Raw genomic sequence first — 27,472 nt, 5'->3', positions numbered from 1 at the left:
TTCTTTTTTTTTTTTGAATTTTGAGGAAACAGCGATTGGAAGAGCTTTGCTTGAGGGGCTGTAGGCAGGGTCACGGAGAGTTCAGTTCGCGGGATTTGGCTCAGAGACGCGGTTAGTATTTTACATGTAGCCCTTTTATTTACCTTTCACTTTGCTTGACTGATTTAAAAGGAGCTTGTCATGCAACTGCTGGTGGTGTCACTTTGAAAGAGTGTGATTTTGGAGAGCTCTAGGCTTGCTGGGACCGACTTGCAGATCCTTGAGACAAGCTGGAGTTTGGCAGCCGAGAGGTCAGCAAACCGAGCGAGCAGCCGAGCTGCGAGGACAGCCCTCTGCAGCTGGGTGAGCCCAGGCACCTGGTGAAAAGCTCAGGAATCTCCTGCAGAGACTGCAGAGCTTGATGGATGCTGTACCTGGAAGTCATAGCAGCACCGTGTCATCGCAAAATTAAATTTTCAAATTAGCTTTGCGCCTTCGTGACACATGCTGCTGGCAAGGCAGGCAGCGGATCTGGGAGTCTGATGCTGGGTGCCTGCGCGGTGCGGGCTCGGGGCGCGTCGTTGGGTTGCCCACGTGTCTTCATCTGCACGCGCTTTGCGTCCTGCGGGCTTGGCACCGCAGCTGTGGCTGCTTGCCCCAGCAGCGTGGTTTGCTCAGGGGTGGCCACTGGCAAGCTGCGCACTCCGCGCTGTCAGCGCGCTTTTCTCTGCCTGTCCTCACCCACCATGGGATGTGTTTGGAGGGTGGCTTGGCCGTGGCGGTGGGTGACATGTCCCTGGCTGTGGTCAGGACAGGGGCACCGTGAGCCCAGTGCTGCGTGGAAGGGCACGTGCCTGCAGGTGGGGAGCGCTCCCGGTGCTCAGGGAGCAGATCTGGGCACACCAGGGCTCTGCAGGGTTCTTCCCTCTGCTGCACCCCTGATGTTTGCCTCCCTCCCCTCCCTGGTTGTGCAATGCACACGTTGTGCTGCGTGCAGCCTGGCACAGGGGTGGCCAGCACTGTCTGAAATAGGGGGCAGCCTGTCCCTCCCCTCCCCTCCCTTCTTCCTCTTCCTGGCCCAGCCCAGCAGCCTGGTTCCCAGGACCCAGCTCCTCCTGGTCCCAGGAGAGCAGCCTTGTCCCTGCTCCAGTGGCAGCAGGCTCCCTCCCACGAGGAGGCAAGAGGAGATGGATGCGGCAGTCAGGAGCAGAGCGCCAGCTAATTACCCTTCCGAGTGTGTCTTGTAAATTAAGGGCTAATTAGAGGCAAAGTCAGTGTCATGGTTTTACACGTGTTTCTGTGGCGCTGAACAAGGGAGGGAGGGGGAGCGTGCAGCAGCGGGGCTGGAGGCGGGCAGGCCGGCAGCACCGCGCTTGGGTGGCTCGGGGCTGTGGGCACCCAGCCCCACGGCCTCGCGCCAGCGCCACGGGGCGGTGGGACCCCCGGCGGGGTGGTGGGACCCCCAGCAGGGCTGTGGGACCCCTGGCAGTGTGGTGGGACCCCTGGCAGTGTGGTGGGACCCCCAGCAGGGCTGTGGGACCCATGGTGGGGCGGTGGGACCCCCGGCGGGGCGGTGGGACCCCCAGCAGGGCTGTGGGACCCCCGGCGGGGCGGTGGGACCCCCGGCGGGCGGGCAGCCCCCGCGCCGTGCAGCGGGGAGTGCTGGAGAGGAGGGCAGGAGCACCCGCCCTGCCCTGCGTGCGGTGACCGAAGGGCGCGCGTGGCAGCAGCGCCGTGGTCCCGGGTCACCCCGCCTTCAGCCTGTGCCCTGGCCACCCGGCGCTGACAGTGCCCGCCGTGAGGGGAGATCTGGGCCTCTCGAGCTGAAGTTCCAGGTGCTCTGCAGCCTCAGGCAGCGCTCTAGCACTGATGGCTGTCACATTTTTTAGGTTTTCGTGGAATTGGCAGAAAACATAACTTCTTGTACAACAGCATAACGTAACAGAAACATAACTTCTTGTACAAAACCTAGGGCAGCGCATGGGGAATTTACAGTGCTCTGCTCTTTTTGGAAGGTCCTGCCATGAGGTGCTGGAGGACAAAACGAAGCTGACTTTACACGACAAAGGCTTGGTAGGATGAGCTACCCTGGCTGTAGCAGGTCCAGCTAGGGACCTGCTCACACAAGGACTCATCTGCTGCTCTCCAGCCTGCTCCTGTGACCAGACCCCATTTAAATACCGGTCTGGTGGCAGCAGGCAGGCCGCGGGCTCTCCTCACCCGCTGGGCTCCGCAGCCGAGGCTGCTCAGCACGTCCTGCCCTCACCTGTAGCCACAAGGGCTGGGGTGGCAGTCCCAGCTCAGCACCTGCGCCTGCAGGCGTGGGAGGAGGACAGGTAGCGTCGGCACAGGGAGAGGGGCGGCTTGCTCGCCCCAAGCTCCCAGAGCGCTTGTGCTGGCAGTGGCTGGAGCTGACTGTGGAAGGGGGGGAAGGTGTAGGAAAGTGCTTGCAGTTGGCAGGTTTGGGTTAATCCCCCTGGGGCAGAGTCTTCCTCCCAGACAGATTGCCTGCAGCCTCAACAGCAGGAGTAACTGTATAATACCTTGGAAATTGTGGATGTTGTAATCCTGAAACATTTGACCCATTTTGAATCTATGAGTGATCTTGTCTTCTGTGGCTGCCTGTAGTCCCCAAAACACTCCTTTCCTGGGGGTTCAAGCTCCTGAGCTGCAGCTCACGGGGTTTCTAGCCAGTGGGAAGAGGTGCTCCCATGTACGATCCCTACAGATGTCGGCTCCCCTGCTTGTCCCTTTGATGTCCTCCATGAGATTTTCCATTCACTCCTGATGCCTCCAGCAAGGCAGTGTTTCTTCTAGGGACATGCAGGCAGTGAAGTTGAGAGAGGATGGGCACACGGGCTGTGGGGTGGGCTTGTGTTTGTCCAGCTGCCTGAGGCTATGGTGGAGATTGCAAGCACACCGTGAACTCCGACTGCAAAACCTGGCTGGAGGGGGAGGCTACGCGCCAGGATGCCTGGCTGAGCGTCCCAGCGTGCTGAGGTGGGATCCGCTGACTTGGTGTCCCTCTGAGGAGTGCTGTGTGCTGGGCAGTGCCCTTGGCGCCTCTGGGGGTGATGCACTGGCACCACTTGGTGGAGATGGGCCAGACAGAGCCCATCGTCACGCAGGGCCACCTGGGGTCGTGTCACGTCAGGTACAGGACAGCTATGCCTTCCTCCATCGTGCTTCAGAACAGCAGCTGGTCTGTGCTAACCTCCTGGCTCTCTTGCAGGTGCTCCCCACTCCACCAGCAGCACCTCCCTGCACTCGGAGCGCTCCATCAGCGGCATCAACCTGGTGGGCTTCAGCTCAAAGCCCGACGGCATGCACCAGCGCTCGTACTCCGTCTCCAGCGCGGACCAGTGGAACGAGGCCGTGGCTATCCCCGGCAGCTGCCCCAACCCCTGTAAGTAGCACTTCTGGCCCCGTTCCCCTCAGCTGCGGCAGGTGGGGAGGGTTGTTTTGGTGACAGGGGGCAGTCCTGAGCCCAGGAGTTGTGCAGGGGTGTCAGATGCAGCCTTTGGGTGCTCGCTGGGACTGTCCCACCGTCATGAGGGTCAGCTGGCAGTGTCCAGGCTGGAAGGAGGAGCTCTCCTGCAGGGCATGGTGAAGCAAGGACCTCTCCTTCATGGCAGGACTGCTCTGACTACTTCCCTTTGCCTGCCCCCCTCTTGACTCACTGTGCAAGGAGAAACCATTGCTTTCCCCCATCTCCGCTCCTCGTCAGCATCCCCCTCTGCCAGGTTTTGGGGCAGTTGAACGAATAGGAGTAATTCCTGTCTCTTGTGCACACACTGAGCGCGTCCCGCCCCCTCCCCCCACGCTCACTCGCTCTCTGCGATGTTTCAGGACAGTTGAGTGAATTAAAATAATTCATACATTTCCCAACGTAGCCACTTTGCCGAATTGGAAAATAAATGCTTTTGTGCTGCATTCATCACTCCTTCGTTCCTGGCTCTGCCGCCGCACTAAAAAAGCAGTTAAATGCACATCAAGAGTGGAGGAGCCATTTCCATGCCTGCTCGCCCCTTGTAGTTCTCATTAGCGCGGCAGCCGCCCCCCCGCTCGGTCCCAGGGGCTTTCGCAGTTTAAAGAGAGCCTCTTTATGATCATTACCGGAGTCCGACTGTGCGGGCGCCATTTGCAGCTGAGGAGGCTCCTCATTTGTAACTGTGAAAAACTATCAATTTCAGCGCGCCTGATGCAGCGGCTCCATCATTGGCCCCATCAGCTCCCTGCTGGAAGCGAATTAATCAGACTGTTACTGCTGATGGGGCAGCGCAGGCGACGGGAGCGGAAGGGCGCAGCTCTGAGCATTAATGTGCCGGCAGCCCCCCCGCCCCTCGCCTCGGACACAGGGCGCAGCCGGGCAGCCGCCGCTCCTCCCGCGCCAGAGGAGTGGGGCACGGGAGGGGCTGCTCCGTGCACTGCTCTGGGAAGGGGTACGTCCCCCCCGGGCAGCCCCCCCCGGGCGAGGGGCACGGGGCACCCCACGGCCTGAGCCCCACGCCCCGCCGGGGGGGTCCGCGCACACAGGCGGCAGCCGCCTCTCGTGAGGGCTGCCGGGAGCGCCCCTGAGCCGCCGCCGCGGGTCAGCCGTGCTGCACAGGAGCGGACGGGCAGCGCTGCTGTCGGCGCACACGCTGCCTTTGCACGGGTGAATTCTGTGGCACGGCCCTCCCGGACAGCCAGGCCTCCGCCCGGATGGCCCCGGGCCAGGGCCGCAGGGCTGCTCCTCCTGGCAGCCCTTGTGCCCCCCCGCAGCCCCGCGGCAGGGCCCCGGCAGGGCTGCGCTCTGCGTTCTGCTCGCCCTGGCTCTCTCTGGGCTGTCAGGGAACAGCGAGCCAGCCTCTGCTCCCCGTCCCCAGAGCAAGCTGCCTATTTCATGCAAAGCAGCCACTGACGGGCACGCACGGAGCTGAGGTGCTGCCACCTCTTCCCGTGATGCAGAGGGGTGAAATGTCAACCCGTGCTAATTGTGTCTTGAGCGTTGGTGGCTGCTTGACCGCTCTGCATGGGTCCCGCTGCGCCCCAGAGCCAGTCTCGCCCTGCCCTGCTCTGTGTTAGCCGTGCGGGGATGTCACTGGGTGAGCTGTGCTGAAGGGGCCACAGGTACGAGGAGCGACGTGCCCAGCTGTCCTGGGAACCTCCTGGGGCAGCGTCGGCATCTGCTCACAGCTCCTGACTCTGTCTCTGGCACACCGGCAGGGAAAGCCTCCATCTCAGCGCCAGCCTCCTGTCTGCAGAACTCGGGGGGGGTCAAGGAGGGGCTGGGGCCCGGCAGAGCCCCGCAGCGAGCCCCGACCCCAGGGCACGGTGAGCAGTGAGCAGTCCCTGGGCTCTTGCCCTGCCCTGGGCTGCGCGCCCAGCAGGCTGCTGGCTCTGCCGGCTGTGAGGGATGGAGCATTTGGGGGGCAGGTGGTGCGTCCTGTGTGCGGCGTTGGGCCGAGCTGAGCCACCTCGTGCCCCTTGCACCCATGTGCCGCAGGGTCTGCACAGCCCAAGCCCAACCTCCCCACTGGGTTTCCAGCTCCCGGCAGCAGGGCAGGCTGTGGAACGCTTTTCTGCTCAGAGTCAAAGAGGTTTCTGAGAGCCTTGGGTGCATGCAGAGGGTGTGGGCTGCCTGCTCCTAGGGATCTGCTGCCTCCTCCTCTCGCACCTTGGCAAGCCAATGGAAGATGGCTGTGCAGGTCAGCGCAGACGTGCCCTGGCGCAGTCCTTGTTTGTCCTTTATCGGGCAGCCTCTGCAGCCCACCTGGGGGGACCCAGGGCTGCCCATAAGGCCAGCTGGTTCGGAGAGAGGGACCAGGAGGGTGCCGCTTGTGCACACAGAGGGGTTCCCGTGGTGAGATGGGTGCCTGGAAACCCTTGGGTGGGTTGGCAGAGCTCGCTGCTGTCCTGCTGGGGAGAGATCCATTTCTGATCTGGGGGGTGCATGTTTTCACCTTCTGCCCCTTCCCCTGCGGCGGGCCCCAGAAGCCCCCAGCCCCCAGCGTTCTGGCTTCAGCTGCTGGGCTGTAAGAAGAGCAGGGACGTGGGAGGTGTCAGGCTCGTTGCAGCCTGCGGGCGCGTTAGTGGAAGCTGCAGAAGGACCTTCATGTGAAGCCCGGAGGGGGGGCAGGGTGCCAGTGGTGTACAATTTGGCCCAGGGGTGTCACGAGCAGGTGGGCAGCAGAGTCAGGCTGGATGCACCACGGGTAGCCTCAGACAAGAAAGTTCAGGTCCCCTTTGACATCCAGGCTGGGAGATGAAGGTGCCTCACACCTGCTCTACACATAGTCCTGCTGAACAGCATCAGTAATACATATTTATAAAATGAAGTCTGATTTTATTAGATTTCTCTCTCTTAATTGTCAAGGGTGAGCTCTTTCCCTGTGGATAAATAACAGAAACACCCTGATAGCGTGTGTCAAATCCAGTAGAAACCAGAGATGGAGAAGCTCTGATACCACATCCTCTCCCAGCCGTGTGAGGGGGGCAGCGGCTGCACACCAGACCTCGGCATGGGGCAGCTCCTGGCTGCTGTCTGTAGCCCTCTCTGCCCCGCTGCTGGGCTTTCATCTCACGGTAGCGAGATGAACCAAGTCCCTGGGAGCCAGCCTGGCTGAACTGGGCTCAAAACGGAGAGCGGAGGCAAGGCTGGAGTGGCAAAAGGGCTTGCCAAGTCACAGGCAGTCCCCGCTGCTGGAGGGTGCTGCCCTTGTTAGCCGCCGTGATTGCTTTCTTCCTTTCAGGTGCCGTCAAAAGTGGAGATGGGAGGTTGGGACTTGATGGGAGATGCCGGGTTATCGTAGAGAGCTGCCCAGGACAGAGGCGGGATGGGAGCAGGGTGTCCAGACATGCCCTGGGGGTAGGTGGATGCTGGAGAGACAGGAGTGTATTTCGGAGAGGGTTAACAGTGCAGCAAGGGCTCCTGCGCCTCGTTGCCTTCCCCGGAGTCTGCATTTTTATGCTGATTGGAAGCCTGCGCTGTGTGTGCTGCTGAAATTGAATGTCAGGCTTTTGATTTTGTTGCTGGTCTCTAATGAAATTTGACATTTAATGGTGAGTGCAGCGGCAGCGTGTGTGTGTGTGATCGGAGCTTGATTAGCGCGCTCTAATTGACAGTAATTAGGCAGCTCCCTGATTGTTTCTAATTCTGCTATTAATTGTAAGGAACAGTATGATTGAGGATAAATTTGGTGCGTTGCTGCTGGGGATGCAGCTTCTTCAGCTCCGTATCGGAAGCCTATTGAGACCATCATGCTTAGGTTCCTGAGCGTGGCAACCCCAGTCACCCCGTCTGGCGGAGCGGTGCTGGGGGGACCGGTGCTCCCACAGCGGTGGCGTGAGTCCCGGGACTGCGGTCTGCACCTGGGGGGCCGAGAGCACCTCCCGGGCTGTCCCTCCCCAGAACGCAGGCATCGCCCAGCGAGGATGCTGCCGCTGCGCCCTGCGCGCAGGGGGATGCGCTGGCTGGCGTGCCCTGCCAGGCTGCCCCTGTGGGGCCTGCCCCGGCCACATAGGTGCCAGCGCGGTCCCCATCTTGACCATCCCGGATGAGTCCCTGTGCAGAGCGTCTCCAGGCCGACCCTGCACAGGGACCCTGCTGGCCCCGGGCTGGGCCGGCCGCTGGAGCCGCTGCCACAGTAGGGCTGTGTGTGGCTCCTGCCCTGCCTCGTGGGGCTGTGTGGTTTTGAGCCCGGCAGAGCACTGGCGCTGTCTCCGGGACACTTGATTGCCTCTGGAAGGAGCGGGCTGCCCCTGTCTTGCTGTACATGACTTTCTTTGTCTTTGTCCCCAGCTAACGGCACCGCCGATTCTCTCAGCTCCAGCCCGAACATTTCCAACGCTGCCAGCCCGAAGCTGGAGCCGCCTCCATCGCCGCATGCGAACAGGAAGAAGCATCGCAGGAAAAAGAGCACGGGGACGACTCGGCCCGATGGCCCCAGCACAGCAGCAGAAGGTAGGCAGTCTCTGCTCCCCACGGGCAGCTCTGCGGCTCAGTGCGCTGGGCACCGAGACCTCCTGCCGGGCGTGGGGCTCGGGGCACTCCGAGTCCGAGCTGCTCGTGCTTTGGCAGGAAGAAGCAAGCAGCCCTGCTTGATCTGCCTATGGCTGCTCACCTGCAGTGCCTGCAGGACTGCCATCGTGCCTGTGACTGCACAGACTATTAGTGGTAGCAGTAATTACTAACTGTATTAGGAGAGCTGGGAGCACACCACATAGTTCAAGTGTGCTTAACTATGCTGAAGGTGTACAGACAGTTTCTGCCATAAAAGCCTGTTACTGTTTGCCTGTAAATTTGCCACACTTGCGTCATTTAAAAGGCCTATGCTGCCCACCTGCCTCGAGCTGAGGGTTTTTTGGAAAAGTTCATCTGCTTCAGGAAACCAGCTGAAGAAGTCTATGTTTCTTTGCCTATGCTAGAATTACCGATGCTTTTTTTTTGGTGAGAAATGTTGGTATCTCTATGGTTTCTGAAGAGGGACTTGAAGCTTGGCAGGGAGCTTTGTGAAAGTCATCCGTATTTGTCCAGGTAGAGAAGAACTTGGCAACCACGTTCTCCAAAGCCTACATCTATGGTTAGCCTCTGTGGAAAATGCAGTCCTCAGGCTTTAAGATTTGATTTTACCCTCAGTCACTGTGTCCCACAGCAGTCAATATGCTTTTGTAGTAAACCAAAATAAGGATTTAATTGGGATGGCTAAAGACGGGGAGAGGGATTAAGTACAAGCTTCTGAAACAAATGGCCACTGTAAAACAAAACAGAAAGCAGAGCCTAGCCTATATCAAACAAAGCATGCTGCAGCTGTCCTGGCATCTTGCTCCAAATCACAGGTCAGCCTGTAAACAGTGGCCCAGGTTTCCTGTGCTAGAACAACTCTTCATCAGTTCTTCCTCCTAGAAATATCGTGGTGCTGATCTGCAGGGGAGTTCAGCAGATCTGTTGTTCAGTATTTTCTGTTGTAGTTGAGCTTCACCTGAAAACCACTGATTTTAGAAAAGACTTTCCCTTCGTGGTGGTTGATTCAGACATCTTCAGCATCTCATGGAGAGCAAGAAGTAGGATTTGTACTTACATGTTGTTAAACTGATACTTTTTAAAGTGTGGATAGATGTTGACTCTTGAAATGTTTCACTGCCCTTCCCCAAGTCTGTCCTCAGTTAGCAGTTCTCAGTCCAGTACTTTGACCAAAAGAGAGACGTGTATTCTTCATATATCTGAAAAGTGGGATATCAGAGTGTGCAATGATTTTACACCTGCACATGAGACTAAGAAAGTGTGCCAAAGTGCTGCGATTCACCCTGTAATTTGTACCACAGGAGAGCTTGGAAATACTGGAAAGAGTTGTAAAGAAGGTCCCAAGATGGAGTTGGGGGTGATTGATGTGTTTATGATACGGACATTAAAGTGTTCAGCTCACTGGGAAGAAGATTGAGAAGTGAAGGACTGGTGTTGCCAGAGAGAAGTCTGGTACTGAGGGTCCATTTGGCGCAGCTGATGGTGGCATAAGAAGGCGCAGAGACTGAGCTCTGAAGTTACACAAAATTAAATACGGTTTCTTAGTGGAGAAAGTAATTACAAACGGGTACACTTTTACAAGGCGGTGATGCAGACCCTGTAATCAGGACAGCTGATTGTTGCCCTCTGCCTTGGCCGCCCAGTCCAGCCTTCCACATTTTTCTGTCATTCCACAGGAAGTTTTATTTCAGACACATGCTCGCTTGTGCTTTCCTTCCCTGTTTGGCAGTATCCTTGGGTCGTGGAGTGACTGAGACTGCACGTAGTGACGATGCCATGCCACATCATGTGTCTGAGGGCATCGGAGTATCTTCTGTTACCCCCTGTCCTGGTCCTTGACCACGGTGCTGTGCTGGGCAGTGATACCCAGGCCCTGTCTTGGGTTGATAATTTAGAACCCTGCCATGTGTTGGAGTAACGTATTTTTTTCCTACAATGTGCACTACTTCACATTCATCAACACGGAACGTCATTTGCCAGTGACGTGTCAGCTACCTAGCTGCGTTTGTCACTGCGCAGGCCTTGCACACAACCACTGCTCCTGCCAGAAGCCTCTGGCACCAGAACGGGGAGCAGGAAGGAGACCTGCCCAGCGACCTGCAGCGCCTCCGAGCTGGGACACGAGGCAGGGGCTGCTGAGCCTGCCCCAGCACGGCGGTGGGAAGGCAGCGGTGAGGACGTGGCTGTGAGGGATCACCAGGCACGGCAGAGGCGTGCCCACATCACGGGCATGACCGATGACTTACGTCATGGGCTGGTGTCCATAAGTACGTCAGATTCTCCACTGAATCTTTTTTAGCTGCTTTTGAACATTTACCAGCAGTTTTTTCACAGCAGGGTCATCTGAGCTTTTTGCTTTCACATTGTCAACATGGTGAAGGTGTAAGAAGTGCTGTGCAAAGAGCAGGGCTGCCGTGCTCTCTGGTCAGGCTGGCACAAGCGGGCGTCCCTGCGGTGCTCATCGCGCTGTGGCAGGGACGGTGCTGGTAGGCACGCCGCCCTGGGAGGGACACGGGGAACAGCCCGGGGGACGGCTGCACTCCCCAGGAGCCTGCCCCAGCACCGTGCCCGTGCAGGGATCACTGCCTCCAGGAGCTGGCCAAAACTCCTGCCAGGAGACCTCGTGGCCACGCAGGTGCCGGGCTCAGCTCGCCGTCACAGCCCGGTTGGCGGTGCTGTACCGGGCACAGGAGCCGAGGAGCAGGCGGCTCGGGCTGCAGCCAGGCTGCCTTCAGGTGGGCCCAGCCCAAACCTGCGTGTGCAGGGCACGAGCAACTCAGGTTAGCATCCTGGGAAACTTGGTGAGGTCTGGGGATAAATTGCCATCAGTTTATCTCATTTAGGAGGTAATCAGAGCCAGGGACGTGCGGAGCAATTGAATCTTAGTTGTTCTGAAGTATCATAAATCAAACGAGCTGTTGCTTTTTTACATGGTCGCATGTTAAAGAGAGCGCAGTGTCAGGTTGCTAGGGAGCATCAGCAAACTATGGCAAGCGTGGTATTGGGCTGCCGGGGATGTCACCAAACAGAGAGTGCGGCTCAGGCTGTCAGGAAGCACCCACAGGCTGGCAAATGTGGTGTCGGGCTGTCAGGAACGCTGCAGCCCCAGGGAAGAGCTCGTCACCGTCACCGGCGGTGGGGCTGCAGCGTCGGGCTGCAGGGACCATTGGGAAGGTCCGCTCGCAGTCACAGCCCAGCCCAGCGCTGCCCCGGCGGAGCCCCATCCCGGCTCAGCCAAGCCCAGGGTCCCTGCTGCAGCCGTGCCCCCTCTGCGCCCCGCACCTTGGGCCCCTTTTTGTGGGCGGGGGGCCCAGGAGCCACCAAGCATGTCTGACGGCAGGAGCACCTTCGCGACGCTCCCTACGCCAGCATCCCCATGGCTGCCAGAGCTCCGGGGATAATGAACTTCTCATGTGCTTAAAGAGTGATGCAGGGTGCATGGCGAGAAGCTGACAGCCCCTTAATGTGCTTCTCAGTGGCGGCCAAACGACGCGGTTTTGTCTTTGTTTTTTAGTTTTAAAACCCACGGGAAATTGATGGCCAGTAAAGAGTTGTGTTGGGGCGATGTGCGTGATTAATACCAACTGTCAGGGGCTGTCGGCGGCCGATCTCGGCGAGCTGGGAGTGCGGGGCTGAGCTGCGCTTAGCAGATTGCTGGGGATTCCAGCTGCTATTGCTCAGCTCCCGCCTGCCCCACACAGCTTGTGTCACCCGCGCGCTCCCTTCCGCCAAGCCTCTTAATTCAGTGCTAACAAGTCGCTCCTGCTCGTTACAGCCCCTGCTCCATCCCGGCGGGAGGAAGACAGCCTGTGCCTGGGCACCGCCAGGCCATGGCCGATCCCTTGCCTCCATTGCCCCTCTCCTTCTGGGCACCCTGGAGCCCTGTACGGCTCCGTGTTGCCCCCCAGGAGACCCTTGTACGCACACCCGTAACGCACCGGTGTCTGTTGCTGTAAGCCTCCGCACGCGCCATGCAGCCGTGCCGCCAGTGCCCTCCCTCCTGGCGTCCCCAGCGCGCACGCATGCTGCGTCGCCCTGCTGGTGCCTCAGCCCCACGGTGCTGCCTGCACACCCTGCAGCATGTACCCAGAAATGACACCGCTGGTCCCTGGGGTGACCCCTCAATGTACCCTGCGTACCTCAGGAGCATCGTCCCTTCCTGGCTACGTTGGCTTGACTGCCTTCGCTGTCCTTCCCCGCTGTGCACACATGCACGCACACGTCTGGTGCCCCAGAAGGCGTTCTGTGTCGCCCGGCTGAGTCGCTGCGTCTGCGCGGGTGTCACTGCACAGAGCCCTCCCAGCCCCGCTGCCCCCAGCGCGCTGAGCCCCGTGGGCAGGGCAGGCAGCCCGGGGGCGGTGGGAGGGCGCCAGCTCAGCTCGGGGCACTGCGGGGGTCTCGGGGCACTGGGACAGCAGCGCTGTGGGGTCTCCATAGCAATGTTCTTGCTGCGGCTCTCCTGGCGGCTTGTCGCTGTGGAGGGGGCCTGTCCCCGTTGCACTAATACAGGTTAGGAATATTGGGTTTAATGATCTGCAAAATGAGGAGGCAGCGAGCTGACATTTACGAATGGTGCTGCATCCTTCTCTTCCCAGACGCCTGCTAATTTGTTGATATCCCAAACACCTCATAATGATGTGGTACAGTGGCAGCTTGCAAACAAGCATCCCGAGGCTGGGGGGCCTCCTGGACACCTCACGGACTTAGCAGCAAGAGAGCAAAGCCGGGCCACTGACGGCAGGAGCAGCCCTTGGTTCCTTGCCACTTGCCCCACGCTCTGAAAGTGTCCCCTGCCTCCTCCCTGGGTGACCACCCCGCTCCCCAGGGCATCTGGAGGCGCCTCTGCTGCACCAAAGGGAGAATGGATGGGGTGAGGAGAGGGTGGCGTGGAGGAGAGACTGCAAGTGGCCGGGAGAGGGGGAGAGCGGAGGAGGAGGAGGAGATTGCTGCCCTGGGAGCAGGGCATGGCTCAGTACGGCCGTGCCTTGTTTTGCTGATGGTGAGGGGGATCCTCCACCTCCTTGCTGGACCTGCTCTGGCTGGGGTGCACGGGGAGGTGTCCTGTGCCGTCTCGCCCTGTCCCGCACCATCCCGCACCATCTGACATGGACGGGGCTGCGTCTCCTCTGAGGGGGGCAGGAACCAGCAGGGGAGCTGGCTGCCAGGGCAGGCTGTCCGTGCCTGGAGTGGGGGCTGGCAAGAGCTCCCTGCTGCCAGCCTGCTGGCGTGGGAAGTGCTGCCCGATGTCGTGTGGGCTGGGGGGGAAGCTCTGACCGGGGCCTTGTGTGGGGAGCACAGTGCAGCCCCGTGTCTGGAGTGCCTGGGGAAGCATGGTCCTGCTGCGCGGTGTGGGGTACGTCACTGCATCTCCCACAGCGACTGGAGCAACATCGCTCCATCTCCTCTGTCCTCCCCAGGCAGCTGCTTTGTGTCCTGCTGCTGAGGGAGAGGAAGCAGCATGCTCCAGATTGTTGCTTCTGCGCTGAGGGTGCTGCCCCAGCCCTGGGTGCAGAGCTGGGGACCTTGGGTACCTGTAAGGGATGTGGCCAGACGGTCCCGGTGCGGTGGCCGGGGAGGCACACTGGCCTGAGGTGCCATCCAGCACCCCAGGAGAAGCAGCGTGTCCGTGGGGAAGGAGGTGGGAGGCGCTCGACACCATGCCGAGGTCCCTGCAGGGGGATGGCCGGGCTGGGCCGTTCCACATCCCCGCGGCGTGCGGTGCAAGCCCTTCGCAGAGCAGGACAGATCCCTGCACTCAGCTGAGTACCAAAGCTAGAGTGTTTTCAGCCACCCTGAAGTGCCATTTCTGCTCAAAGCTGTGCTTCCTCCCACTGAGCGTAGAGCAAGGGATCTTGGCACGAGCTGTAAGCACAACGCTCCTGGATGCCACTGCGGCTCCTTCTCCCCATGCTGCTTCCACTCTCCAGCATCCCCTGCTGCTTCGGCAGATGGCGGTGAGAGGTCCACCAGTCTGCTGGTCAGCTCAGCTCTAAGGCACCTTCAGGCAGCTGAGCTCTGTCCTGAGCTGGCTCCTTGGCGGGGCTTTTCCCTTACCCTCTTCCTTTCACCTTGTGCTGGTGCCTGGCGGCGTGTGCAGGATGTCTCGGTTCTCCTGTTCCTTCCCCAGCCCCACGGTGCTCTTCTGCTGGCCGGGAGGGGATGCTTCCTCCCAAGGCTGGCTTAGTGGCGGTGGGGGCTGCTGGCTTCCCTGCTCTGCCACAGCAGTCCTCAAGGTTGCTGCAGAAGTCCTCCAGCCCTCTCAGCTTGGTGACTCGGTTACTGGTTGTGTCTGGATGCTGCTTGGCCCTGGCCCGTCCCGGCTGCTGTGAAGTGCCCTCGTTAATTTTGCTCTCATTTGGAGCACTCATTGCTGGGCAGCGTTGGAGCTGGGTCAGGGGGTTAACACCCATTAGCAGAGCCGGCTCGCACCATACTCTGCTCAGCAACTCTTCACGGAGCTCAGTCTTTAAAACATCATCAAAAAATCATCAAGAGGGAGAGAGACAAGCTCGTTCATTTCCACTGCCCACTAATTCTAATGGAGCTGGCATAATGGACTCCCACCAGCACGCCTGCAGGCAGCCTCCGGCCAGGGAGAGGGGCTCTGCCTTCGGCCCAGGGCCAGCCCTGCCCCTGCCCCGAGGCAGCGGGGAAGGGCTCCCCGAGCCAGCAGGACCGGCCGCCCCGGGACCTTACCCTGCTGCTGGCGCCGGCAAGTGCTGCGGCGCTGCTGTCCGCCCTGTGCCCTGCACGTGGCGCAGGGCTCGCTGCCACATCTGTACCAACAGGGGTAGCGCAACTCCTCCTGTCTGCCTCATCTGCTTTGTGCTACCCTTTCACCTGGCCAAAAACGCCCCTGCCGCATCAGAGGTCTGTGCCGCTCCCCAGAAGAACCTGAAGAAGCCCCTTGCTTTCCCAAAAGCTGGTGTCTCACCTGATCCAACTTGCGCAGCCCCTCCAGGTTGCTCGGGAGCCTGTCCCAGACCACCTGGGTCTGCACACCACTGGAGCCGCTGAGTCCTCAGTTCACTTTCCAGCCGTGCCGGGCCCTGTCTGTGGCTCTGCCACTGTCATCCCGCAGCTCCCTGCTCTCCTCCTGGAGCCGAGCCGCTCCCAAGCCTCCAGAGAGCTCCGGTCCCGCAGTGCTGTCCTGACTTGCTGCAAGGAAAGAAAAGGAATGTTTTCTCTTGCGAAAAGGACCCTTGGTATGGAAGAAAAGCTGTTGTCCTTTGTTAGTTCTTCCAGGGCTCTGCTGAGAGCAACAGGCCCTTTGTTCAGAGTAGAGCTGGAATCCACGAGGCACAAAGGAGGAGGGCGAACAGAGGTCTTGCAGTTTGTGATGCCAGCACTGGGGCTTTGGGCTTGGACCACTGCCAGGGGCTAGGACCAGGGAGCTCCAGGGCTTCGGGATGCCCCCAGCTGCAGCGGTGGGAATGTCTTTCCAAGTGGGGCCAAAGCCCCCAAAATGTCACTGTTATCCCACTGTCAGGCGCGGGCAGCCCAGCAGGAGGGCAGCGCCTGCCCCACCTCGTGAACCTCCCAGGCGTAGGACCACGAGACACGCGGTGCCCCAGCCCGGTGCAGCGTCCCAGCGGAGCGGCCTCTGCCTGGGCAGGCGGGCGCTGCAGAGCGGGCATTCATTTGCCTCAGCTCTAGCAGGGAGCGTGCTGGTGCAGGAAGGCTTGGGCTGAGGTTTGTGCTCAGTGGAGAGGTACTGAGCAAGCGAGAGAGAGGAACAAGGCTGATGGGGTCGCACGAGCCCATGGCAGGAACCATGAGCATGTCCTGGAGCTGCCAGCCTGCTTGCTGCCATCCCGTTGGCGGCAGAAGCAGCCCAGCAGCACCTGAAGAGCGTCAGACAGCACCTCCTGGGTCCGGGTCCCTGCTGGCCTGGGCTCTGCAACACACTGGCACCGGCCACAGATAGCTCAGACGGTAATGGGAGAGGTGTCATGAGAATAGGGCCCGATAAATCCGGGTGCCCTGCTAGCGGCTTTGCTGATCACTGCTCCATCAGGGTGGCCCAGTCCAAGATTTTGGAACTGCAAATGCTCTCTTAGGCACCTGGGCAACCGCTGCCCCCCAGGGAGAGGTGCCACCCTTTCCTCCTTGGCTATTCATGCGTAGCCCCAGGCAGCAGGTGATTGCAGCAATTGATCCTGCAGCTTTGGGGGCCGGGATCTGTGCTCTTGTAGCCGCCCAGGTGGGCACAGGGGCAGAGGGCACTGCCTCTAAGGGAGCTGGAGCGCTCGCGCCCCTGGGCTGCAGGTCCCGGTGACAGGCTGTGACCGTGCAAGAGGTGGGGGCAGCCGCTGGCTTGTGAGTGGGCTGGAGCCAAGCAGGGGCCCGGAGACCCAGCTGAGCGCAGCAGCGGCAGGGTCCTGAGTCGCCGGCCTGCCGCTGCCGTCAGCGGTCGGGCGCTCCCGGCCCTCGCCCGGGGAGTGGCAGTGCTCACAGACAGGACAGCGCCGTCTGGCCAAGGAGGCAGGGGCAGTGACTTGGCTGTCACCGCTTGTTTCTTCTCCCTCTGGTTAGAAGTTACTGGATGTATATTTTCCTAGAATCTTGTTTTTGAGCTGGCATTTGCTGTCCTGGGAGCCTGCACAGCAAACATCCTTAGGGTAGGAGGCGCGTTGCCCGCAGGGAGCTCCCCAGAGCAGTGATTTTGTGGTGTCTGTTCGGTGGTGGGAGCTGGAGGGAGGGGCAGAGTGCTGGGCAAGCTTCGTTTCCCAGTTAGGCGACTGCATCGCAGAGGGGGAACAAGTCCGGCCGTGTGACCGCCAGCACCCTCCTGTCTTATCCCCTCCTGCTGACCCAGATCTCTCCCAGCAGGAGAAAGGCAATTGTAGCCACGTTTCCCCAGAAGTCCCAAGCTGAGTCCGGGGTGAAGTGCATGAAACAGCTTCCCCTTCCTGCCTGGTAAAGGCAGGCCGGTTGGCACTTCACCTGGAGTCATTTGGTCCTCCTGAGGGCTTGGGGACCAGGCCTTGCATTCCTGCACCAGTCGATTCCATCAGCACTGACGGTCTCCAAGCCCCCACAGGTGCTGCTGGGCTCCGTGCAGGACACAGCGCGGAGTGCTCTCAGCAGTGGCGTGGGGCAGGCATCTTCCCAGCACGGTTTCGCTCAAGTTTTAAACCCCCAAGAAATGCAAGACCCTGCGCCTGCTGTGAGGAGCGTGGCACTCTCCACCACGGCACAGCAGCAGGAGCAGCGTCCTACCTTCAGGTTGTTCTGGAGCGAGCAGCTATACATGGGTGGGAAGAGAAAGAGAGGTGGGTGCTGTGCCTGCTACTTGCTAATGCCGGTGGTGGTGCCTCCAAAGGAAGCAAGAGCCTAGCGAGGGAGGAAGGGCCGTGCCCTCCTCCCACCGCTGCCAAAGCTGGCCTTCCTCAAGGAGCCTTTCCGGGGCTGCATGCATTTTCCGAGGGGGTGTTTGTGGACACAGCCTGGTGCAGCCCCTGCCAGGCTGCCCAGCGGCGGCTGAGGCGTGCCATGCCCGTGGCGGGGCAGACGGGACCCGGCTGGCAGCCGCCTCCTGCCCGGGCGCTGCAGGTTCCTCCTCGCTGCCCTCTTGCTGCTCCCCCTCGCAGCTGGAGCCCCTCCTGGCCACAGGGGGCCGGGGAGGCCCCTCCGCGCCCCCCGGGTCTGCCCCGCGGGACCCGCACCGCCCTGCCTTGCCACGGACCGGGCTGCGCCCCTCGGCCTCTGCGCTGCCTCTGGAGCCGTGCAGTTGACTCCCTGCTTTTAATAGAGAGCTGGGAAGGCACATTATGGAGATGAGGGTGTTATTTGCATAACGCTAATTAGGTAATTACAAATCATTTTGCTATGAGCTGAAGCGTGTGCTGTGACATAACGTTTATTAGTCATTCCATTCAGGCCCCGCTTAGTTAAGTCATTTACTGCACTAACTACTGAAGTTGGCAATAAAAGGTAAATGCTGGTGCCTGGGTGTAAGGAGGAGGCAGCGCGCCCCGAGTACGGCGTCGTTACCTGCTCCACGCCGCCTGCGGGGGGGGGATGGCCAGGGCTGAGCCCAGCTCTGGCAGCCCAGGCTGGGAAGTAGTTACAGCAGTCACAGCAGTAGCCAGAGAAGACCATATTTTAAGCCTGGCGTTTCATCCTTCTTGGTTGTTTTGGGGCTATTTCCTTAGCTCCGGGGGGCCTAAGGTACTTAACCAGGAACTCACTGTCCGCTGCCCGTGCTGCCAGCTCTGCCACCCGGTGCCTGCGCTCTGACCCCACCCTGAGCACCCACCAGGCAGCCTGCATCTATAGGGGTGCTCATACCTGACCTCGGAGTGCCTGGCAGTCCAAGCAACCCGCGGGGCTCAGCAAAAATGTTCTCCCCGAAGATGAGAAGTCAGAAGTTTGGTTCCACGTGTTTCACAGCTAGGGAAGGTCTTCGGTAACGAGGCTGCATCTTCTGGGACTGCATCTTCTGGGGCTGCTGGTGGGGCACAGAGCCGGGTGCTGTGCAGAGCAGTGGCTGAGGAGTCACCAGAGCAGGTTGCCCTCGGAGCAACGGGGCTGTTGGGGGCAGCAACTCGGCAGAGGGCTGGTCCCTCTGCCCAGGAGGCCAGCCGCTTTCTCCGGAGGGTGGGACGCGCAGGGCATGGAGAGCAGGGCACAAGCAGCTCCCAGGAGTCCAGACCCACAGCGTTCCCGTGTTTCCCAGTCCAGGATGGTGGGGAATGGGGCCGCGGCTGCTCATGTGCAGAGGAGCGAGCCCGCACTGGCAGAGCTGTGCAAGCAGCAGCTGGGCTGGGCTGGGCAGAACCCTGGGTCCTCCCTGCAGGCTCTGCCTGTCCCACCCCTGGGGACACTGCTGGCCATGACCTGCCTGCCTGTGGTCACTGCTGTGCCCCCAGGGACTGCCCATGTGCTGGCACCCCACAAACGCTGCAGCCCCCTCCTTCCCTGACCTGTGCCACGGCACGCCTTTCTCTTCCAGAACCAGATGAGCCATTTGAGTTCATTATCGTGTCCCTGACGGGCCAGACGTGGCTCTTTGAGGCCTCAACATCTGAGGAGCGAGAGCTTTGGGTCCAGGCCATTGAGAGCCAGATCCTGGCCAGCCTGCAGGGCTGCGAGAGCAGCAAAAACAAGGTAGGAGGCCTCGGCCAAGGTCTTCTTGGGTTCCACATCTCTGTCATCCACTTGCTGCATCCATGCCTGTTCCAGGCTTGCCTGTCCAAGCTGGATCCTGTCCCGATCCCTCTGCTCGCAGTCAGGGTTGGATCCCACCCCTGGGACTGTGCTGCTCCCTCTCTGGGTTTCTGTCACCTCTCCGAGTTCCCTGCCCCCTCCCCATCCTGGCTGCGGCCCCACGGAGCTCCTCGCGTCCTGCATTGCTCCCCCCTCGACAGCTCTGCTGCTCGCTCCCTGTCCTGGCCCGCCAGCCCTTGCCCCGCCGGCTCCCCCCAGCCACACGTGGGGATCCCTCCGGGCTGTCCGTGAGCACCCGCCCCGGTGACCCCCCCGCAGCCGCGCTGCTGGGTGCCTGTCGGAGCGTGGCGCCGGTGCTTCCTGACGGCCTCCGGGGTGGCGACGGGAGCGCACAGGGCGGGGGCAGCCCGGCCTGAAGGGCTTCCTGCGGGTCTCCTTGCAGGCTCGGCTGGGCAGCCAGGGTGACGCACAGGCCATGCAGGCCGTCCGCACCGCGCGTGGGAACAGCTTCTGTGTGGACTGCGATGCACCCAGTAAGAGAGGCTGCAGGGGAGGTGGGCTGCTGGGGGGAAGGGAAGGGACGGGACGGGAAGGGACGGGACGGGAAGGGACGGGAAGGGAAGGGACGGGAAGGGACGGGAAGGGAAGGGAAGGGAAGGGAAGGGAAGGGAAGGGAAGGGAAGGGAAGGGAAGGGAAGGGAAGGGAAGGGAAGGGAAGGGAAGGGAAGGGAAGGGAAGGGAAGGGAAGGGAAGGGAAGGGAAGGGAAGGGAAGGGAAGGGAAGGGAAGGGAAGGGAAGGGAAGGGAAGGGAAGGGAAGGGAAGGGAAGGGAAGGGAAGGGAAGGGTCAACTCCACCACCACCTCCCTTACCGCAGAGGGACCTGAGGGTCCCTTGCTCTGTGGAGCTGTTCTGTCCTCTCTTGCAAGGTCCCCTGTAGCGCTCATCCACCTGCCGTGCTGGTCTGTGGCTCCTTTCTGACCAGCCTGGGGGCCTTGCTCCGTGTGCTGCTGGGGGCACTGTGTCTGGAAGGGAGTCGGTGGGCAGGTCCCAGCACATAACGGGTCCCCAGGGTCATAGGAGGAGGCAGGCCAGTGAGTCCATGCTGACGCTAACTCTGCCCCACTGATCCCGATCTCGCCACCTGCAGATCCAGACTGGGCGAGTCTGAACCTGGGCTCCCTCATGTGCATCGAGTGCTCTGGGATCCATCGCAACCTGGGCACCCACCTGTCCCGTGTGCGCTCCTTGGACCTGGACGACTGGCCCAGCGAGCTTCTCATGGTCATGACAGCCATCGGCAATGCCCTGGCCAACGCTGTCTGGGAAGGAGCTGTGGAAGGCTACCCCAAACCCACCCCTGAGAGCAGCCGGTAAGGGAGATGGGGGACTGCAGAGATGCCTCTCAGACAACCACACCGGGAGGCTTGAGGGCACCCAGGAGGTTGGGAGCAGCCAGCCAGCCCAGCAGAGGTGGGCAGGAACCCACAAGGTGCTCCAGTGACTAGGGTCCTGCCTGCTCTCGCGACACCAGAAGCCCTCTCCTGCTTCCCCGGTGGGCCAGCAGGGCTCCACGGCCAGCCATTGCCACGCGATGGCTGCTGGAGCCACGGCTGGCTGCAAAGCAGAAGGGGTTAACAGAGACGGCTTGGCAGTGTTGTGTGGGTCTCAAGGGTGCGTCCCTTTCAGGCCCTTGTCTGTCCCTATCGGAGCGACTCTCCTGTCACTCATCCCAACAAGAGCCCATTCTGAGGCTTATCAACGGATAAGAGCGGGTCAGGGGGCGGCGGGAGTGAGCATGCTCCGCGCGGGGCATTGATGGCGGCCCGCCAGATGCAGATGGATAGAATGGCAGCAGATAGCGGCGGCACGGCACACATCGATCCGCCCGGCCCCGCAGCCCCAGGCGGGACGGACGCTGCTGCAGCCTTTGTTTGCACCAGGCGAGACGGCAGCAGCGATAACGCGCCTCCCGTGGCGCTGGGCTGCTGTGCGCGGCAGCTAACCTTTCCTTGCCGCTGGCCAAGGCCCGCACACAGGCACAGGACAGAGTCCCCAGGCTGGCACGTAACGGACAGGCAGGAAAGCGTGCGGGGCACCAGCAGGGAGGTGCGGGTGTCCCTTTGCGGAATGACAGTGGTGGGGTTGGAGTGTGGGATGTGGCCGCTGTGTGTGCAGGGCCCTACGTGCACAAGGAGCCCTAAGAAGGTGCAGTGGGACCTGCGTGTGTCAGGCCTGTGCCTGGAGGAGCGTGACATGCACAGAGCCCCAGGGACAGATGTGGGTATGATGGGACACAGCAGGGACCGTGCAAGGATGCCTGCGTGTGACACATGCACGCTGCTAACGCACGGTGTGTTTGGGGTAGCGGTGCCGGTGCACGTTCCCCTGTGCACACAGCACCCAGTGGTGACAGTGACGGTGTCCCATCTGGCAGGGAGGAGAAGGAGCGCTGGATCCGGGCCAAGTATGAGCAGAAGCTCTTCCTGGCTCCACTGCCCCAGTCGGACATCCCGCTGGGGCAGCAGCTGCTGCGGGCAGTAGTGGAGGATGACCTGCGCCTCGTGGTGACGCTGCTGGCACATGGCACCAAGGAGGAGGTGAATGAGACCTACGGGGATGGAGATGGGCGCACGGCACTGCATCTCTCCTGCGCCATGGCCAACGTGGTCTTCACACAGCTGCTCATCTGGGTAAGGCAGGGCCCCGCAGCCTCCACCGCAGCCCTTCTGGCCCTGCCCCGGTGCTTCCCTGCTGCAGCACCTCCCTGCCCCCAGGTCTTGGGGATACCCCTTGTCCCTCCTCTTCCTGTGTGTTCCTGCAGGGCGCTGCCCTGGCCACCCTTCATCTTTCCCTGTCTGCCCACCCTAGTGCCATGGAGCCCCTCTGCCGGTGCCAGTGCTCTTGCTGCACCAGCCCGTGCCCACGGGCCACGTGGTACTGCTGACAGCTGCTTTCTCTCCTGCACAGTACGGGGTGGACGTGAAGAGCCGGGACGCTCGGGGCCTGACCCCGCTGGCCTATGCCCGGCGAGCCGGCAGCCAGGAGTGCATCGACATCCTGCTGCAGCACGGATGTCCCAGCGACAGCGCCGTCACCACGCTGACCCCCAGCCTGCCCCGCCGCAACACCAACGCCAACAACAACGCCTGCACCACGTTGCTGGCTGAGCTCGGCTCCAGCCCCAGCGCCGTCTAGCTCCCCACAGGCCCTCCACTCACCAGGCGGCTCCTTCCAGCCCTGCTGGCGTCCAAGGCCACCAGAGCACGTCTGGGGGGGCCACTCACCGCACCCGCCGTGCTCATCCTACACCAGGCCCCCTGTTCTGGCTAGGGCAGCCAGCAGCACGCGACTCTTTGCCTGGGTCCTGTGTATTCTGCCTGTGCAGCTGGAAAGGGGGAGCTGTGCAGACCCAGAGCTGTATGCCTGCGGAGGCGCCCCCAGAGTCACCAGGATGGGGGTTTCAGTACACCCTGTTCTCATGACCGGTACAGGGGGAGGAGAGGCAGTTTCTGTGTGCCTCCCCACCACCACACTCGCTTGTAGATAGTGCAGGGGCTGCAGGCGGTTCAGGTATGTTGCCGTCTCCTGCACAGCCGGTACTGGGGGTGGCGATCGCTGCACCTGCTCTCCTGGGCAGTAGGGCAGCTCGGACGTGTCCCTCCTGTGTTGGCCTTGCTGTGCACCCCAGTGCAGTGGGGCAGGTGGGGGGCAGTGGTAGGTGCACGTTCTTCCACCACACCCATTTGTTCCTCTGTGCTTCTGGCCAGTAGAGGAGGGATCCCCTCGCTGGTACTGCTCCCCTCTGTGCAGATGTAAAGGGAGCGTCTCTCTCATGCAATCCCATGGACATAGACCTTTCCAGCCTCCCTGGTGACCCAGAAGGGCAAGAGGATTGTCACCCTGGGCCCCCCAGCTGTGTCTGTCTGTCTATGAGTCACTGTCCTTCCAGGTTCAAGCCCCAAAGCCATACACAGTGTCTCCAACAGCACATCCCCACTGGCTCCCGCTGCTGCCCAGGCGGGGCTGGACTCCGGCTGAGCAAGAGGAGAGAGGAGATGAGCATCTCCCTTGTTTTTGGGCCAAGCCTGCAGCTGAGCGCTGGAATTTCCAAGGCTTTGGACGCTGCTGTGGAACGTCTCCATCACTTGTGTATAAAATGTACATTGGAAATATTTATATGGACACTCTGTATATACTGTTTCTTTGCCATGAATTGCCCTGTGTGTGTTACCTGCAGCAAAGGAGATAAAGGCCAATAAAGCAACCCACCTCCTGCCAGCCTGCCTTTTCCGTGTGCTACTTTTTGGGCCTACAGTGCAGCCTCCAGCATGTTTCTTTCCTGCTTTGAGGAGGTCTGGTGTTTTTTCAGCCCAGACTGGCAAATGATCAGCCCTTCCTTCTCCAGCTCCAGAGCTGGTAACCACGCCGGGCTGAGCTGGGCCCCCCCGGTGGCGGTGTCACGGCATCCCCTGGTGCTGTGGGATACCACAGGGACGTGTTCCCAGAGGGATGTGCAGTGGGATTGGGGATGGGCACATCAGGGGCGTGCGCTGGGCAGGGGACACTCCAGATCAAAAGCGCTGGGACCAGTTGGTCCCTCAACGCAGTACGGTGAGTTTAAACAGAGGTGGTTTGGGGCTCCACGGGGATCCATTGACTCCCCTTGCCATGCCTGCATCCAGGCTACGCGCTGCGCCATGCTACGGGCTGTGGACTGGGCACTGGGCTAGGGCTGGTGGTGCTGGGAGGAAAGGATACATCAGGACACCCCCCCAGAACCCCCCTGCCACAAGTGCTCCACTGCAATCCCTTTCCAGCCCTGCTTCTCCTCCATGGCAGGGGCTGCCCCACTGGTACCTGCTGGTGATGGCCCTGGCCCTTCCACCGGGCCCGTAACTCACCTCCATGTGTGCCAGCGTCCTGGTGCCAGTCCCCATCCCAGTCCTGGCGCAGGTACCGACCTTTCTCAGCAGCGTGCAGAGCCGGGCCGGGTTGACCCCAAGCCCACGTCTGCCCCTCATCCCCGGCCCCCCGCTGCCCGGTGCACACCGGTGCCTCCACACAGGCGCACGCATGCCCTGGCCCCGGCCCCAGCCCGGTGCTGGGTTTGGTTAATTTCCTGGCGACTGCATTAGCGGGAATGGAAGCCGAGGGACGGCAGCTCCTCTGGGGCCCATTAATCATCCCCCTCAGACAAGCTGCCTTGATTACAAGTGGCAAGAAATTCATTAGGGCTGCGGCTCTGACAACTTTTATCTGCGCGGCTGGATCTGACTCATTAGGCAGCCAAATTAAAGCCATGATGGGCCCTGATGAAATTCACTGCTTGTTTATCTTGTGCGATCTGATACATCTGCCCATACATCATCTCCCGCGCGGGATCCCGCCCGGCCCAGCCCCGGCGCCTCCCTTCCCATCCCAGCCCTGCCCCAGCTGCCGGGGTGCCCCCGGCCCGGGCACGTCCTGCACCCAGCTTTGTCCCCGGGCCGAGGTCCTCAGCCCAGCCCCTCGCCTGTCCCCACACTTCGCCCTCAGGGTCCGCCCTGAGGTCAGTTCTGGGCGCTGTGGCTGTGCTGATGGGGGCCGTGCAAAGACAATCCTGGGGCCACATGGACATGAGCAGCCCCCCGCCCCCCGGCCACACAGTTCCCGTGAAGGTGTGCAGCCACCCCCCAGGGGCCCCCGCAGCCCCGTTCAGGTTCTGCTGATGATGGCACCACCAACCCAGTGCCCTGGGGAACCAGGGGCTACCCCTCTGCTTGTGCCAGCAGCTCCCCCCGCATGGCAGCGGCACTGGGCCCCAGCGCAGTATTATCCCACTGCGCGAGCGCATCTCAGCCCCAGTAGGGGTTCGTGTGGTCCCGGGCTGGGCTGAGACAGGAGCAGCTCGGGCGGGTGCCGGGCAGGGCACAGGCCACCCTCTGCTCTGCCTGGTACAGCCCTGCACGGCCGAGGGCGTTTCTTGCCTGCAGGGCCCACAGCAGCTCCTTGGCAGCCGCATACAGACACTGCCACAGCCGGCCTGCTCCGTGGAGCTGCAGCAGTGGCTGCGGAGGGGTGCAGGTGCTGCAGGGCAGGAGCAGGGGATGCAGTGCGTGCCATCGACATGTCCATGGCGTGCAGCCCCAGGCTGGAGTCCCGCCATGCCTCTGCGATGGCGCAGCAGGCACTGCCAGGACCGTGGGGCACGGCTGCCCTGCAAAGCCCCACAGGCCCTGTCCCAGCCCCGGCTGAGCTGGGGCACTCCCTGGTGAAGGTGGGCCAGGAGCAGCCGTGGCGTGGGGCAGCGCTGTTCAGCCGCAGGGCAGCTGCGGCCACGCACCACCACAGGACAAGGGGACGGCTGCTACTGAGCCTTGTCCAGGGCTGCCGATGCATCGCCCTCTGTGCCATGAACAAAGGTGGGCCCTCGTGTGCTTCTGCAGGGCAGAGCTGAAGAAGCTGCACCGTGAGAGGGTACAGGGTACTTTACTGTGACAGAGTGCTGGGACAGGTTGCCCGGTGAGGTTGTGCAGTCTCCTTCTCTGGAGATATTCAAAACCCGCCTGGATGCCTGCCTGCACAAGCTGCTCTGGGTGATCCTGCTGGTGATCTTCACCTGACTGGGTGATCTTCAGAGGTCCCTTCCAACCTCGGCCGGTCTGTGATTCTGTGCAGCAGACACCGTTGGACTCAGACATCCGCTGGGGCAGCAGTGGTTTGGTGCTGCATGGCACAGCCCCTCCAGGACGCAGATGTCCCCCAGGCCATCTGCCTGATATCGCCCCGGTAGTGCTGTCCCCACCCTCACCCTGCTGGGCTGTCCCTGTGCACCCAGCACCACAGAGCTCCCCAGCACCCTGTGTGCCCAGCTGCTCAGTATGGCTCCCTACAGCGCAGCAGCATTATCGAAGCTGCCTACGTGATACCTTGAGAAGTCACGGGGGTAAGGCTGTGCCAGCAGAGGCTCTGCTCCGTGGCTGCAGCAGGCACCCAGCAGGATACAGCCCAGCAGCTTGTGGGTATTTCAGGGTGCGTAGGGGCTGGAGATGGGAGCAGCACAGAGGCCAGGGCTGAAAGCATGGGAGAAACAGGACAGCAGGGGTGAGGGATCAACGACTGGGCCAGGTGCTTGTTAATTGCAATGGGAACTACAAACCAGGCTTTTTACCCCAGCCTTACGTCCCACGTATTAACACTGGATACCTACGGAGCACCTGCGCTGCACTGACTACCTAGAGGCGCATTTCCAGGCCCACCGCTGGGCATTTCCCAGCCTCCCCAGCATGGCCATGGCTAGCTATGGCAGCAGGGTGCTCCCCGCCAAGGCAGCTCTGCGGCCAGGCAGGCAGACATGGGCAGTCTGGGTTGCAGAGCGCCCCACTGGCCTGTCCTGTGCAAGGCGCAGGAACTGTGCAGAAGATGGACATTTGCAGTGCCAGGGCAAACCCATCCCAGCCCTTTTCCAGAAAGATGCTTGTCCCAAAGGGCTCTTCCGCAGAAGATGCTGGTGAGCTGCCTTGTGCAGGTGCAGACTGCAGGGACAGGCCCAGGGTGCAAGAGGTTTGGAAGGGCTGAGCAGCACTCAGCACAGCCCAGCGTGTACCGGTGCTTGCTCAGACGTGGGGCTTGGGGGCCTGAGCAGCTCCTTCAGGGCACTGCACCCTCCTTCTCTCAGCAGCACCTGAATGAACTGGGGAACAGAGGATGTGCAAGCTGGCAGAGGGAAGACAGAGTGGTTGAAGCAAAGTCAGACATCCCAGCATGTGTGAAAGCCCAGCTCAGCCGTACAGCACAGGGTCTGCACAGAGAGCTGCAGGGGAGCAGCCGTGTGTTTGTGGGCGCAGAGGGACAGCGCTGGGAGCTGGCGGATGGGGGAGCTCTGGGCAGCACCCAGTAGGTGGGTGCGGGGACTGTGGGCAGCACTGGCTGTGCGCAGAGGTGATTTTACAACAGATGGCCAGAGCAGAGATCTTACTGCTGCTCTGCACTTCTGTGTTTCCAGTCAGCCCTGCCTCCGAGAGCTGAGGTATAACACAGTGTCCTAGCTCCCTTGGTCTGTGCTTACCAAGATCTGCCACCAATATGCCCCACTACCACACCTGCACCCCCTGCCATAACCCCCCCCCCCCCACACACACACACACACCCCCCTCAGGTGGATTTGGCAGTCCTGGCTGTGCAGAGAGCACTGGGCACTGCAATCACGTGAAGTGCTTCATAACTCACCCAGCGCCTGAATGCGCCACAGCAAAGCAGTGTGGCTATAGTCCCTCTCACCTCCCAAGCCCCAGTTCCAGCACGCCCTTCACAACTTCTTGCAGGTCTTGGGTTAT

General features: G+C 61.2%; 1 protein-coding gene across 2 annotated transcripts in view; it reads left to right on the top strand.

Annotated features, from left to right (window-relative positions):
• AGAP3 (ArfGAP with GTPase domain, ankyrin repeat and PH domain 3) overlaps positions 1 to 23,435 on the top strand; it is a 139,761-nt gene extending 116,326 nt beyond the window's left edge. For both annotated transcript variants that reach the window (XM_080581339.1, XM_080581338.1), the window contains exons 12-18: positions 3,212 to 3,385; positions 7,763 to 7,924; positions 18,942 to 19,096; positions 19,599 to 19,689; positions 20,305 to 20,527; positions 21,592 to 21,847; positions 22,125 to 23,435. In XM_080581339.1, coding sequence (XP_080437465.1) covers positions 3,212 to 3,385; positions 7,763 to 7,924; positions 18,942 to 19,096; positions 19,599 to 19,689; positions 20,305 to 20,527; positions 21,592 to 21,847; positions 22,125 to 22,352 — 1,289 coding nt within the window. In that variant the 3' untranslated portion in view covers positions 22,353 to 23,435. The remainder of the gene's footprint in view (positions 1 to 3,211; positions 3,386 to 7,762; positions 7,925 to 18,941; positions 19,097 to 19,598; positions 19,690 to 20,304; positions 20,528 to 21,591; positions 21,848 to 22,124) is intronic.
• Positions 23,436 to 27,472: the final 4,037 nt, after the last annotated feature.

The sequence above is a fragment of the Anser brachyrhynchus genome (assembly GCF_964034855.1).
Source record: "Anser brachyrhynchus genome assembly, chromosome: 2".
NCBI classification, from domain to species: Eukaryota; Metazoa; Chordata; class Aves; order Anseriformes; family Anatidae; genus Anser; species Anser brachyrhynchus.
Note: the sequence above shows the minus strand (reverse complement) of the source record. Positions and strands in the feature narration are given on the sequence as shown.